Source organism: Fukomys damarensis, unplaced genomic scaffold (genome assembly GCF_012274545.1).
Source record: "Fukomys damarensis isolate Sample0158 unplaced genomic scaffold, DMR_v1.0_HiC HiC_scaffold_1, whole genome shotgun sequence".
In the NCBI taxonomy this organism is placed as follows: domain Eukaryota; kingdom Metazoa; phylum Chordata; class Mammalia; order Rodentia; family Bathyergidae; genus Fukomys; species Fukomys damarensis.
Genome location: NW_022900913.1, coordinates 72,725,652 through 72,739,891, shown reverse-complemented (window position 1 = coordinate 72,739,891; position 14,240 = coordinate 72,725,652). Strand labels below are relative to the sequence as shown.

At 54.5% G+C, this 14,240-nt stretch overlaps 1 protein-coding gene and 1 long non-coding RNA gene across 6 annotated transcripts; one reads left to right on the top strand and one right to left on the bottom strand.

Annotated features, from left to right (window-relative positions):
- Positions 1–205: 205 nt before the first annotated feature.
- LOC104861150 lies at positions 206–4,265 on the bottom strand. The gene is made up of 3 exons (XR_004516588.1): positions 4,175–4,265; positions 1,585–1,772; positions 206–383 (listed from the first exon to the last, which is right to left on the bottom strand). It is a non-coding gene; the product is annotated as an uncharacterized LOC104861150 (long non-coding RNA).
- On the top strand, positions 1,813–12,137 carry LOC104861148 (FXYD domain-containing ion transport regulator 4). Of its 5 annotated transcripts, XM_010622468.3 has the most exons (9): positions 1,813–1,938; positions 5,796–5,981; positions 10,017–10,076; positions 10,393–10,425; positions 10,504–10,524; positions 11,095–11,169; positions 11,237–11,273; positions 11,442–11,479; positions 11,560–12,125. In XM_010622468.3, exons 2-9 carry the CDS (start codon positions 5,969–5,971, stop codon positions 11,574–11,576), a joined length of 294 nt encoding a protein of 97 aa, XP_010620770.1. In that variant the 5' UTR covers positions 1,813–1,938; positions 5,796–5,968; the 3' UTR covers positions 11,577–12,125. The 5 variants fall into 5 exon arrangements, with proteins under 5 accessions (XP_010620770.1, XP_010620767.1, XP_010620768.1 ...); XM_010622465.2 differs by lacking the exons at positions 1,813–1,938; positions 5,796–5,981 and adding an exon at positions 8,505–8,572 and having other exon boundaries at positions 11,560–12,126; XM_010622466.2 differs by lacking the exons at positions 1,813–1,938; positions 5,796–5,981; positions 11,442–11,479 and adding an exon at positions 8,505–8,572 and having other exon boundaries at positions 11,560–12,137.
- The last annotated feature ends 2,103 nt before the right edge of the window (positions 12,138–14,240 follow it).

Genomic DNA, 14,240 nt, shown 5'->3' with positions numbered 1-14,240 from the left:
AAGAAGTTAGTTCAAACAAAAAAAAAAAAAAAAAAAAAATAATAATGTTTTTGAGCCAGGCATGTTGGTACACCCCTGTAATCCCAGCTCTCAGGATACTGAGGCAAAATGATTACAAGTTTGAGGCAGTCTGGGCTACACAGAAAGATCCTGCCTCAAATCAGTCAATCAAACAAACAAACTAAAAAAGCAAGCAAACACCAAATTTACTCTTTCAAACTCCAAACATTTTAACTTTACTTAATTTTTTAATTTAAAATTGCTACCCAGTTGTCCTAATGTGACTCGATTTCCTCCTCGTTCACTACATGTCAGCTGCTTCCGTAGGTCTTCTTCCTGTGACACACACATCACTCTGAAGACTTGTTGTTCTCCTTTGTAGCCTGATGGAGGGAAGCACAAGCATCCCTTTGTTTACTGTGCACACAATGACAAACTGCTGGCTTCAACGCACTGCTGCTGTGCAGACCGAGGCTGCGGCGCAGCTCGAGCCCACCTAGTCCAAGTCATTCCTGTAGCAGAGAGGAGGCGCAGCTGCAGGCTGAGCTGAGCTGTGAGCCCTCAGCACTGGGTCTCACTGCGTGTTTAGTCCCCCAGCTCCATTGGGCAGCCATGCTATTGGACAATCTCTGATTGTGGAGGATAAGGCGTTGCTAGAGATGGGTTTCTGGGAATGAGATAAGCATGCTTTTGCATACTATCTCTAATCTAAAATCTAGGCACAGCGCAGCAGGAGTTCAATGACAAAGTCCACCCAGAGACCCTGGTTCAAGACCCAGACTCCCTCCCCACAAAATATCTTGCTGTCTGTCTCTGTGCCTGTGAGGTCTTCCCCTTTAGACCCTGAGCCCTAGCACTGCCGCCAGCAATGCCCTCCCAGCCCAGGCTCTGTCTGAGGAGCCACAGGAACTCAAGGCTCCCAGGGGTCCCCACCAGAGGCCAGAAAAGGGCCGGCATGAGGCATCCTTCAGTGTGGCCTCCCTTTCCTCCCTCCAAAAGCCCTTATGCCCTGGCGCCCACTCTAGGCTTTGTGGACCAGAGCCCTCACCTTCTCAAAGCTGTATCCCTCCCTAAGCCCAAGCCCAACTCCCTCCTCCCAAGTCCCTGTCCAGAATGCCAGGATAAGGCTCAGGGACAGAGGTGAGGGGACAATGGACTGGCACTGCTGACAATGGCAACTGAAGGGCGTGCGTGCATGTGTGTGTGTGTGTGTGTGTGTGTGTGTGTGTGTGTGTATACACTAAGGAAACACAGAATGTGTATCTGACAACCTGCATGGATGTTCAGGGAGGCACTTTCAAGGGTACAAACCTCTGAGGTTTGCCAGGCATGGTGTCACATTCCTGTCATGCAGCACTCTGGGAGGCTGAGGCAGGAGGGTCTCCTGGCCTGGCCTGAATAACCCAGCCTGAACCTCATACTCCCAGAATTGGATGGAGAAAAGGACAAAGTAAGAGGGAGAGGGCAACGTCCCTAAGAAGCTGTGTGAGTTGGTACAGACTGAGACTGGCCCACTAGAGTCCCCTCAGCCAGGCATGCATGCCCTGCGCAGTCCGGATGGATGCACAGGAAAGTCAGACTCACCCCAGGACGCAGACATGCTGTAGTGCTGCAGGGAGGGAGGTGTGCTCTGTCCTGGTGCTGTGATCTGGCCCCCAAATGTGCTCAGGGCTAGTACGTTAAGGCTTGGTCCCCAAGAGTGCTATCAGGAGAGAGTGGGAACTTGAAGAGATGAGGCCCAGTGCGGGGTCTTCCATCCTGAAGCTGTGTCACTGCAGGGGATGTGGGGTGTGAGTGCTTTCTTTCACTTTCTGGCCGTGAAGTGAGCATTTGTTCCACCACCTGCCCCTACAGGGATCTACTGCCCCGGGCTATGGGCCAGAGACCCGCAACACTGACTTACTCCAGCACTGCTCTCTGTGAGCTGGCACATTTCAGGTAATTATTACAGTGACTACACCTGAGGGCAGACTGTGGTCCAGACTCAGTTCTATGAGACACATGAGAGCAAAGGCCAGCAGGAGCAGGGTGGAAATCCCCATCGTCATGAAGGCCATTGTATGTGGGAATTTTCGAGGATGTTGCCAGAGTCAGGGCAGAGCGGCTCCCTCATCCCTGACACTGTGAGTTCTGTGGTCTCGGCACACAGTACCCGCAGCAAGTATCCGCTCACCTCATTCCACACAAGAAACTGATGGTCGATAGGGTGAGTGAGGGACCAGGAGCACAGAGCTAGGGTGTGGAGGGATCGGAGCCTGGGCCTCCAGACTGACGTGATAGAGTTGCAGCAGGGACATGAACCTGGGGTGCCTGCTGGCACCTGCAGCAGTTTATCCTTGAGGGAGCCCTGTGGAGCATGCTTCCCTCCTCCTAGAAGTGGAGCAAGCGATTCCCTGCAGCAGGGGAGCCAGAGGCACAGCAGGAAGGCCAACACCTAGTTCTGCCTGTGAACTGCAGGTTCTCAGGAGAAAGTGAAAGCAGAGGCTGCCGAAATCAAGAACCTGGAGGGCCGGATATTTAGCTCAGCGGTTCAGTGGCCTGCCTTGCAAGCGCAAGGACCGGAGTTCAATCCCCGGTACTCGCCCCCCCAAAAAAAGAACCTGGATAGGAGACTCAGAACTCTGAAGCAGACTGGGCAGCTCCTGGGGAGGAGGGACCAGGAGGAATCCAACAGGGAGTCCCAAGGCTCTGTCTACCAAGAGGCACCTGGGATCCCACTGGGCACCCCTGCCTCCAGCCTACCCCCACCCCCCACCCTACCTCCCACCACCCAGCTTCCTGAGCCACGGCCCATTTTCTCACCCTTCAGGGCCCTGCTTAGGCTACCAGTGCCATGTCAGCCCACCCTGGGCAGTTTAATGAAACCCTGTCTCAAAATAAAGGGCTGGGGATGTGGCTTGGTCAGGGGGCCCTGGGTTCAGTCCCAGTCTTGGAAAAATCAAAACAAAAAGGCTTCCTCAATAGCCAGCTCTTGATAGGGGAGTATCCAGGGCTGGGAGAGGGTGTGCTCTGCACAGGAGATGGGGGGAGACAGCTCGCACAGCCTGGGGCCCAGAGTCTACACTATGTGACCAGCAGGAGGGGAGGAAGCACAAGGACGCTCAGGGCTGAAGGACAAGAATTGTTCAGGGACTGGGGATCCCAGTGGGTGGGGAGCATGGGAGCTGCCAAGGATTACAGCTAAGGATCTCTGGTGCAGGGGACAGTGCAGCTTCTGCCAGTGGGAACTCTAGAGGAGGCTGAGAGGAGTACCCAACTCACATGCTCCTGGGATGATTCTGCTTTTGGTTTTTTGTGGTAGTGAGGAATGAACTCAAGTTCTTCAAAGGGAGCTACTTCCCTAACGTTATTTTTTAAAACAGAATCTCCCTAAATCGCTAAAATGCACACACACTTGTGATCTTCCTGCCTCAGCCTCCCAGTGTTGGAGTACAGCTGTGTGACACCACGTCTGGGTGGAGTTTGTAGCCCTAACTATCCACCTATAAGCATGTCCATCCATACATGTGCTACTCAGTATTGTGCCACTATGTTCAACAGTTACATCATACATACATCCGGGCCCTTTCTCAGTTTCTGTGCCTGTCTGGGATTGAGCCCAGAGCCAACAGCGAGGAGCTGCCAGGCCCTGGGAAAGGGAGGCCAGGGGCTAGGATGGGAAAGAATGGGAGAGGGATGGGCAGGATCCCGCGGAGGAGGGGCTGCCTAGAAAATGGCAGCACAGAGACAGGAGGCCGGGGTGGGGACAAATGTCGACTACACAGAGCAGAGAGGCTGGAGTGAAGAAGGCTGGGATGGAAGAGGAGGGAGAGTAGGAGGAAGAGGAAGCTGAAGTGGAGGAAGAGAAACAAGAGGAGGAAGAGAAGTGGAGGAGAAAGAAGGAAGTGGAGGAGGGGAAAGAAGAGGAGAAAGGAAGAGAAGGAAGTCCAGGAGGAGGCGGAACAGAAGGAGGAGGAAGAAAAGGAGCGGGGATGTAGCTGGCTCAGCGGCACAGCGCCTGCCTGGCAAGCGCAAGGGCCTGAGTTGGATGCCCCGTACCAAAAAAAGAGAAGAAAGGGGAGGAAGTGGAGGAGAGGAGAGGAGGAGGAGGAATAAGTTTCGCTGTCCGCCTCCTTGGCCTTCTCTTCTTGGGCGCCCCCAGCCGCGCCCCCGCCGCAGGTACTAAACCTGCTACCTCCGTATGCCCCGCGCTCCCTGCGTCCCGCGCCCCCGCCGCCAGGGGGCGCCGAATGCGGGCGACCAACTGCGCAAGTGTGGGAGGGCGGCCACCCGACAGGCACTTCCGGTGACAAGAGCAGCCAACCCGCTCGAGTAACGCTGCTTATTTCCGCTGGGGGGGGGGAGTTCCGCCCACACCGCCATTCCGGAGGCTTCACCACAGCCCCGCCCCAACCGATATTCCTCGATACTGATTGGATCGTGTTTGGCGTGTCCAGCTCCGATTGGCTGGCTCCTGGCCCGGAACGAAGGTCCGGACGGGCCATGGCGTCCCTAGAAACCTCGTTTGCGCGGGGAGGGCCCGGGCAGCCGCCGGAGTTCTGCGACCTCCGCGTCCTTTCCGTACCTCTGCGCGACACCCCTCCCCTCCTGCGGTGCTCTCTCTAGGGCCTCCGCTGGGAGCCCGAGAGGAGGCGGGTACGGTCAGGTGTGCTGCACCGGGCAGAGCTACACAGAGGATAAGCAGTTAGCAAGGCTGAGGCAGGAGTCTCGTCTCTAGCTCGGAGCTAGCCCTGAGCCCGGGTGTGGTGGCAGGCACACCTGTCATCCCAGGACTTTGGGAGTCCCAGGCAAGAGATTCACAAGTTCAAGTCCAGCCTAGGCAATTTAGCGAGTTAGCAAGATCCTCATTTTTTATTAAAATAAAAAGGGCTAGCCGGGGGTGATGGCGGACGCCTGTAATCCCAGACCTGGGAGGCTGATCGCTGTGAGTTCGAGACCAGCTGGCCTACACAGTGAGTTCTAGGTCAGTCTCAACTACAGAATGAGACCCTGTCTCACTTTTGTTTTGTTTTGTTTTGTACCGGGGATCAAACTTCGGTCCTTGAGGTTGTGAGGCAGGCTCCAGAACTAGTGAGCTAAATCCCCGGCCCCCGTCTCAAAAACAAAAACAAAAGCACACACACAAAAAAAAGGCTGAGGGTGTAAACTAGCGCAACGGCCCCGTGTTCAATCCCCTGTTAAAATTAAACAAGGCTGAGGATTTAGCGTAGTGGCTCCGGGCCTGCCTCTCAAGTGCAAGGTCCCGAGTTCGATCCCCAGTACAAAAAAAATTAAACAATACAAAAACCCAGGAAAGGAGGAGGCATGTGCAGGTTGCCACCTTTGGGAAAAGCCTCCAGGAAGGGACTGCAGGTACACCTGTCTGGATACTCCACACTTACCTCTCACCCCACTTCTGCCCTCACCAGCCCTGTCCCGGGTTATTGTCACAGTTGACAGTGGAAAAGCTCACTTGTCCATATCCCAGGCTGGAGGGAAGTGGAGGTAGGCCAGTCCCTGTACCTGGTCACCTGCTGTGGTGCCATACCTGGGCACGGTGTCCATGTGCCTGGGTCCAGGCAGGAAGTGGCATAGTGCCAGCTCCTAGTTAACCAGCTTATCTTTAGATATTTAACCCAGAACTTAGGGCTGTGAGACGCACAAGGTTCTCTGAACCCTTCATGCATTAAGGAGTTGTGGTTGAGATGGCTGCTAGGTCTAGAGCTCAATGCTTAGTGTGCTTGAGACCCTGGTTTCAATCCCAGGCTTCACTGGTAAACAGAGCAAGGCAGTGTCTAAAATGCCTTCTGTCCTAGGAGCAGCATTCAGGCTGAGTAGCCTGCTTGGCCAGGGATCACCACATGCCTCCTGCATGCACATTCCTGCTCAGAACCCAGAAGACACAGACGCACTGGGCTCTGAATTCTTATTGCTACAACAGGGAAGGTGAGGTGAGACAAGAACCACCACCCACAAGGACAGTGCACCCATGGGAAGCCAAGGTGGGTACCCAGCACAAATCACAACTAAGACCTTCTGGAGCCAGGGTGCTGGAAACACCAAGGACTGCTCTGGGAGCAGGTGGCAGAGTGGTCTAGACATCTGCACCCCCAGGGCTCCCTCCTGGGCACCTGTCTGTGTCACCAGCTTGCCTCACCCCAGAAATGCTCCTTCACCTGCTCCTGCTGCTCCTCGAATCCTTGGAGGCTTTAATGTTCTGGAGGAAAAGTAATAAAACAGGAATTTCTTAAGGTTGACCAAAGAAGCTGGGTGCAGTGGTGCACACTTGTAATCCCAGCACTTGGGAGGCCAGGCAGGAGGATCACAACTTCAAGTTGTGCCTGGACAATTTAGAGAGAATTTGTCTAAATAAAATGGACTGGGGATTTAGCTGTGTGAAGGCATGGGGTTCCATGACCCCCACCCGAGGAAAAGACAGCAGAAGTAAAAGGGAAGTGGCTGCTGCCTTGCCTGGAACAACATGAGATCTCTCTTGCCTTCTCAAATGCAGCAGCTGTCACAGGCATCACCATACAAAGTACATGCTCATCCATGTTCATACATGCACAAGAAGGCTGAGTGTGGTGGCACATGCCTGTAATCCCAGCACTTGGGAAGCTGAGGCAGGAGGATCACTGTGAGTTTGAGACCAGCCTGGGCTACATAGTGAGTTCCAGGGCAGTCTCAACTACACAGTGAGACCCTGTCTCAAACCAAAAAAACCAAACGAAACATACATGATGCACAAGAGACAGAAGACATGAGTTGCTGCTGCAGAGCAAGATTCTCAGGGACCTCTTTAATCACTGAAGACCCAGCAGCCCAGGAAAGGGCCCCTCCAGCACCCACAGCATGGGTTCCAAGGGCAATTCTGCCCCCAGATTACTTCCTGCACCTAAAACACAGGAACAACCCTGCAATGTCAGGGCCTAAGGGCTGAGATTGGCCTGCAGGATACTGTGGCACCCAGAGAGGACACTCAGTCCAAAGCACAGTCAGGCCAGGGGAAGTGGCCCATACCTGTAATCCCAGGACTCTGGGAGGCCGAGGCAGGAAGACTCCAAATTCAAACCCAAAATAGGCAGCTCAGTGGAACTGTCTCAAAACTGAAAAGGAGCTGAGGATGCAGCTCAGTGGTAGAGAGCATGTCTGGTATGCAGGAGGCCTTGGCTTCCACCCATAGCATGCAGGCAAGAAGAGCCCACAGAGGTGGTGACTGTAGGCTGTGAAGGTCCAGATCCTCATTGCCCTCATCACAAGGGTGGGTTGTTGAGCCTTGCTCTCCCTCAGCCTCCTTCCCAGGCTTGGGGATAGGAGTGCACCTCCAGGCCAAGGTGGAGCTCTTCATGAGATAAGGCTACAGGAACTCCCAGAAACCCCTGGCCCAGCAAGATTACCATCCCTGTGTAATCTCTTCCTGAACTTGCATGGCCAGCACAGAAGCCAGCAGGGTGGACAGTGTCCCTCCTGCCTGTCCCTCTGGGCAGTCCTCTTCCCATGGGCCCACTGGTAGGAGCAGCTCCTGAGCAGCCCCGCAGGTGGTGGCACTCAGAGAGTTCACCTTTTTGCACAAGTGATGATTGCCTGATAGTAATACAGGGCCTATATACTTTTCCACTTAAAAATATGCATAGGATAGCCAGGCATGGCCCTGCGGGCCTATAATCCCAGCACTCTGGGAGGCTGAGGCAGGAAAATAACATGATTGAGCCTAGCCTATGCAAATTAGTGAGAAACTGTCTCAAAAACTAAAATAGGGCTGGAGATGTAGATCAGTGTGAAGACCCTGGATTCAATCCCCAGCACTGGGGGAACAAAAGTCTGGGAACTATTTCCAAGTGAGCCACAGAGGTCCCAGAAAGAAGGGGGCCCATTTCCCCAAAACCCCCTTGGGTGTAGATCAAGGACATTGCCCATCCCCACCTGAGCTCCTGTGGTGATCCCCACAGGGGTCGCAACACTGCAGTTCTGTGCAGGGGCCTCTTGGAGGCTGGGGCTGGGAACCCCTCCCTGCCTGGCAGCCACCTGCAAAGCTAGTTGCCCATGACTCTCTTCCTTCTGCCGAAGACCCGCCTACCTCCCCAGCCAGAGACCCCAACTCTTTGCCAGCCAGTGTCCCTCAGCATAAAAGGACAGCAGGACAGGGTCTGGAGGCCTGGCCAGCACCTAGTCCAACCGTGGCCTCAAGGTCACAGTTGCATCAGGCCTGGGCAGAGGGTGCCCACCCAGTCCAAGTGACCATGGTCTCAGGCCAGCCCCCATGCCATCTGCCCTGTACCCAAGGTGGCCTGTAGAAGCCCAGGACCTGTGCTGACCTTAGAGCAGCCCAGAGAGCTGCTGTCCCCTCCCTCACCTTCAGCCCTGATCAAGTGTTGCAGGCCCCGGGTGGGAGGGCCAGAGGAGTCTGACCAGTTCTCTCAGTAGCTCTGGGTGGGGCCACAGGCTTTTAAAAAGGGTTGTGCACAGCCCAGACCTGCTCCTGCTGTGTCCAGGTGAGCGCCCAGGTGTGCAGGTACATGAGGGACTCCAGGGATGAAAGAGGGGGTGGCCCCAGGTGCTTCTGAGGGAGAGTACCAGGTGCCAGAGGACTCTGGTAAGTGCACTGCCTAGGCTTCTGAGGACAGAGGCTGTAGTCCTGGGTCCTGCAGTGACCAATGTGCAGCGGGGTGGGATACACTGGAGCAGCTGGTCTGGAGAGCAGCCCTCACCTGCCAGAGGTTGGGCGGTGGGGGGGGGCTGCCCCACCACATTCAGAAGCTACTATCCCCCACCTGGCAAAAGACCATGTATTTATGCATTTACATATTTAAAACTAGATGGGGGGGCGTTGAGGCAGGGTCTATGTAGTTCAGGTTGGGGGTTGAGGCAGGGTCTTACTATGTAGTTCAGGTTGGCCTTATACTCACTTTTCAGCCCAGGCTGGCTGGCCATGAACTCCTGGTGATCCTCCTGCCTCAGCCTCCAGAGTGCTGAGATTATAGGTGTGTACCACCACACTAAGCTCTGAGTTTTTAACAGGAATAGTTGGAGAGAAAGATCATTTAGATTAGTGGCATGATAGGTGATCATTTGTCAGACTGAGAAAGGGGGTCTGGGATTTAGCTCAGTGGATTCGCCAACTGCCTTACAAGTGCAAGGGCCCAAGTTCAATCCCTGGTACCATAACAAAATGGAAAGTTCTTTGTTGTAGCTAATCTAGGTGAAAATTTACCTTTATTTTTGTACTGATATTTTAAAGCCAAAAAATTTTTTTGTTGTTTTTTTGAGACAGGGTCTCACTACGTAGTTGAGACTGCCCTGTAACTCACTATGTATCCCAGGCTGGTCTCGAACTCACAGGGATCCTCCTGCCTCAGCCTCCTAAGTGCTGAGATTACAGGCGTGCACCACCACGCCCAGCAGGCTATATTTTAAATTCAACAAATAGTAGTGTAACTCTACCCATGTAGCTTCCAAGATTGCTACTATTAGCCACTAGAGCCCAGAGTGTAAGAGACCTGGTAAGTCTCATGCTATGATGGTGACGATGGCTTCAGGGTGGACCCTGCAGTAACACCAGCTTGGCTGATGCTGATGCGTGTACTAAACTAAGATCCAGCCGCTGAGGGACAAAGGGGCTGTGGGTGGAATCACACCCTAAAGAGAGGCTTCATGTGACCATGGGGCCCAGGGGCCTGGAGCAAGGATGGGGGGGTTCCCAGTCCACTACCCACTTGCCCACACCCAGGCCCCAGCGCATTCTTCTGCCCCATCCCCAGGCCTTTGTCAATAGCCCCTGGGCTACGAGGCTGTGATTGCAGCCTTGACCACCCATTCCTGCCCCTCCCTGAATTCCATTTGTCTCCTCCTGTGACACCCAGCACCTCTCAGGAACAGGAATACTGTACACCTTACCAGTGCCATCCAGGCCTGTTCCCTTCCGCAATTAGCAACCCCAGATCCCAGGTAGCTGCAGGCATCTGTCCCCAAGACTGAGGACTTGAGCCCCCCCCCACGCCTGCTCAGCCCCCACTCTCCCTCCCCTGTCTTGCCCACAGCCCTGCCTGCAACTGGTGCCATGGCAGCAGTGACCCAGGGCTTCCTCCTGGAACTGGCAGGTAAGTCTGAAGCCCCTCCGGGAGCTGGCATGCAAGGAATGCCAGCATGGGTGGAATGTGGGCACGGCATAAAGTCTTCACAAGTCCTGGGTCACTGAGCCTGTTTCCTGGAAACAGAGAGGTAGCCAAGCACCACAGGAAGCTACAGACACACCAAGTCCATTCTGCACAAAGAAAGAACCACAGGAAGCCTGGGGCTGGAGGCACAAGTTGGGAAAGCACCAGGAAGGGCAGCGGTGGCCCAGGTTGGCTGCCACACCCTGCAGATTGGCACCCATGCCACCACTATAACCACCGTCCTCTGCTTTCTACCCAGACCTACCTTCCATAGAAACCAGTGACCTATTTGGTGAGGAGCACTCCCCGCTTCCTGAGCCCCCATCCTTTCCCCGTGTCTGGTCTTTACTTTCTCTTTCTCTTTCCTCAGAGGAGAGTCCCTTCTACTACGGTAAGAGCTGCTACCCCCACCCACCCCACCCTGATCTACCCAGGACCTCTCTGTCCGACAGGCTGGCAAGAGCCATTGCAGACATGGGGGACAGGGATTAAGGCTGCTCCCGGGTAGGGGCGGGGGCGGAGCCACCATCTCCAGGCTCTTCACACCTTCCTTTCTTCCAGGCTGAGCCAAGTGTCCCAGCTCTGGCCACCTTTCAGCACGGCTTTCCTCCTTGCTCTGTGTACTCCCCACAACCTTGCCACCTGTTCCTGTCAGAGCCCACATGGCATCTAGTGACTTGACATACAAGTGGGCAGCTGGGCAGGCTTCTCCCCCGACCCTCTAGGGGCCCCACCCTTGGTCTTGGTGGGGAGGCACTCTGCCAGGTGCTGCACCCCTGCCTAGCTCTGTATTACTAATGCATAGCAGACTCATGCACCCCACAAGTCATGTGCACGCCTTGGGTTTGCTGTTTTCTGTGCTGGGGATGGAGCCAGGTCTCTCACAGGGGCTTCCAGAACCCTGGCCCAGCCCACAGCTGTCTTGGGCTAAATGAAGTTCACTCTGCCCTCTCCTGCCCAGACTGGGAGAGTCTGCAGCTAGGTGGCATGATCTTCGGGGGGCTCCTGTGCATCGCTGGGATCGCCTGGGTCCTGAGTGAGTGGGGCCCGGCGGGGAGGCGGGGTCATGGCTGGGCGCCTCTAACTGACTTTCCTCCCCACAGGTGGCAAGTGTAAATGCAAGCGGAGCAAGGGGCACAGGTGAGGGGAACCTGTGGGAGGGGTGGGGTCCGTGGGACAGGGGAGCCAGCCAAGGTTTGGCAGGCATGCCCCCTACCCTGAAGGGCCCATCAGGGACAGCTCTGCACCCCAGGGAAAGGACATAGGAGCCCTGTACTGGCTGGTGTTAACTGGCTGTCCTTCCTACAGCCCCCTACCCGAGAAGGGTACTTCAATCCTCACGGCAGGTGAGCTGGGCTCCCAGGGGCAGGCAGGGTCTATGTCCCAGACCACATGTGTCCCTAAGACCCTGTCCCATTCTCTGCAGGTGTCAGTGCTTGCTGAGCCCAGGACCAGCCTAGTGGAACTCACTGCCCACAGCCTCACCTCTGGCTCCCTCCTAGGATGGCCTGATCCCTTCTGGAGCTCATTTATCTATTAAACAGTCTCCACCATGCCTGTGGCCTCATGGCCTCTGTGGGTCACCCGGGAAAGTCGAGGTACACTCAGTGGTCTCCTGTAGCCCCATTTCACCTCCTACCTTGAACCCTATCCCTCACATGACCCATGGCTGGGCTCCCCACAGCAAGCCCACAGGGGCTCAAGGCCATGTAAGGCCACAGAATTATAACACAAAGATCCCCAGTTTCCAGCCTTGCCCTGAAGACCCAAGGAGCCCATGGCCCAGAACAACCCGATGGCCACCCTTCTGAGAGCACCGAGAACCCCCTCACCCAGCACCTGGCCCCTGGTCCTGTGACTCTAGGTGGCAGTTCCTTTGAGCCCCCCGCTCCAGCAGTCAACACAGCACAGGGAACACTCACCCCTAGTTTCCTTGAGACCCCAGTTAGAGCCACAGCCAAGATCCCTGAAGCTGGCAGCTTTAGAGCCCAAGCCATCTGTTCGTCCCTCCCAAGACCTCACAGGCTGTCCTCTTCCTACCACGGCCTGCAGTGGCTGCTGACCACAGGTGCCAGAACTGGATAACAAAGGGGGACAGTAGGGACCTGGACAACCCATCCTGCCTGCCACCCCCAAGGGTCCCCAAGGGAGAGGAAGAGGTGCGTATCTCCTGGCCCATGCTCAGGCTCCTGGGGGCAGGATGGCATCCATAGCAGATGGAGTGGACAGGGTCTCAAGGCAGTGGCCAGCAGCCCCCAGACCCCCAGGCAAGGCAACAGTGGCTCTACCCACAGAGCCTCTATTGGCCCAAGACAGCATCTCTACCCTGCCAGATACTACCTTTGACCACGCCCAATCTTGTCTACCCTGCGGCAAAACTGGACATGGGCCCTCCATGGGCCTCAGCCCTGCTATTCTTCCTGTCATCATGTCACCAAGAGACCAACTGCTGATATCCAGTCCCAGGCAGGCAGTCCCTGGGCCGGACACCATGCAGGTGGGGGGACATGGCCAGGAAATGAGATATCCCCTCCAGGCTTCCCTTGGCAAGGTTAGGGGACCAGATGGGCTGGGTGCAAACCCAGGTGCAGGGTACAAGGGGTTAATTTCAACCAACTGAGCACTTGTTCTGAAGGACCCAGCCCAAACACTTCCCCCACTGCTGGCTTGGTGTCCCGATCACCTATGACATGGGGCAGTGCCTGTTAGGGGAACTGAGGCACCCAAAGATTCTCTGGCCAGCACAGAGCACTGGCAGCCTCTGGCACTTCTGGGACCTGGATTCCAATTCAAATATAGTCCCAGGGCAGGCCGGGGGCTGTGCCTGCTTGATGACAGTTTTTAACTTTTACTATTCGCAGTACTGGGTATTGAACCCAGGGTCTGCACTGAGCTACATCCCCAGCCCTTTTTTATTTTTTGAGACAAGATCTCACCGAGTTGCTAAATAATCCAGGCTGGGCTCCAATTTGCCACCCACCTGCCTCATTCTATTGAGCTGGGATCACAGACATGTGCCACCATACCCAGATATTTTTGTTGTTCTGTCAATAAGTTTAGGGTTATCTAAAAAACTTTCACAGAAAATTGCTTGGCTTAACTCAAAATCCTGTTCCCTTGCTCTGAAAAAGCTTCCTTCTTTAGAACTCCATCCCTTTTAACTGAGCAAATCTTATTTATTTTCTTGGTACAAGGGATCAAACTCAGGACCTTGTGCTTGTGAAGCAGGTGGTGGCATCACTGAGCTAAGTCCCCTGCCCATCTAATCTATTTGGGACATGGTCTACGTTGCTGACAATAATCCCCCTGCTTCAGCCATCGGTACAGCTGGGGTTAGAGGCTTGTGCCACTACAGTGGCTTTGTTTTGCTTCACTGATCATGCTTAACAGCACAGAGGCTTCTCACACAGCAAGCCAGCTTCTATACACACTCCAGCACCATGTAGGGCAGCAAGCAGGACCTTTTGGGATACTGCTGCCCCACCTGCCCTGGAGGACTCAGGTGTCAACCCATAGCTGACAACTGGAAAAGGTGCTTTCTCCTGACTTGAATCCGTACTGTTGTCATTATTTTACTGGATAACAGGTCTTATATATAAACCCCAGACTCTGGGGTGTATGCAGCTCAGCAGAACATTTGCCTTCCCTGTGACAGACGCTGGGCTCAACCCTCAGCCCGAGAGAGAAATACATCTAATTCTGTACTTCTATTAAATACATCTATTATTTCTGTACCTACTTATCTTCGTGCCTGCTCCATTTATTTTGAGATATTTGCATTTATTTTGAGGTTCCAAGCATCTGCCCTGCCCCTACTCCCTGCATGGCAGTACCAGTCACACCCAGGATGCTAGCACTCAGCCATCCACTTTACTAAGACACTGACAGCCTCACGATACTGGTATGTGTTCAGTCCTGTGCAGTGTTATGTATGTAGAGGTGTGGCCACCACCACACAGTCCATTATGAGGGGCCCTCATGCCACAACGACTGAGGCCCAGTCTGAAAATAAAAAAAAAGGGGCTGGGGATGTACCTTGGTGCCAAGCCCTGGGTTCAATCCCTGGTATATACACCACATACCAAAAAAAAAAAAAAAAAAAAAAAA

Bases quoted from the DNA above. Each gene is read 5' to 3' on its own strand.
- LOC104861148 (XM_010622465.2), top strand. From the start codon at position 8,512: ATGAAAGAGGGGGTGGCCCCAGGTGCTTCTGAGGGAGAGTACCAGGTG. The intron at 10,077-10,392 runs GTAAGTCTGAAG...CTTTCTACCCAG, and splicing joins CTTCCTCCTGGAACTGGCAG to ACCTACCTTCCATAGAAACC. The intron at 11,170-11,236 runs GTGAGTGGGGCC...TCCTCCCCACAG, and splicing joins TGGGATCGCCTGGGTCCTGA to GTGGCAAGTGTAAATGCAAG.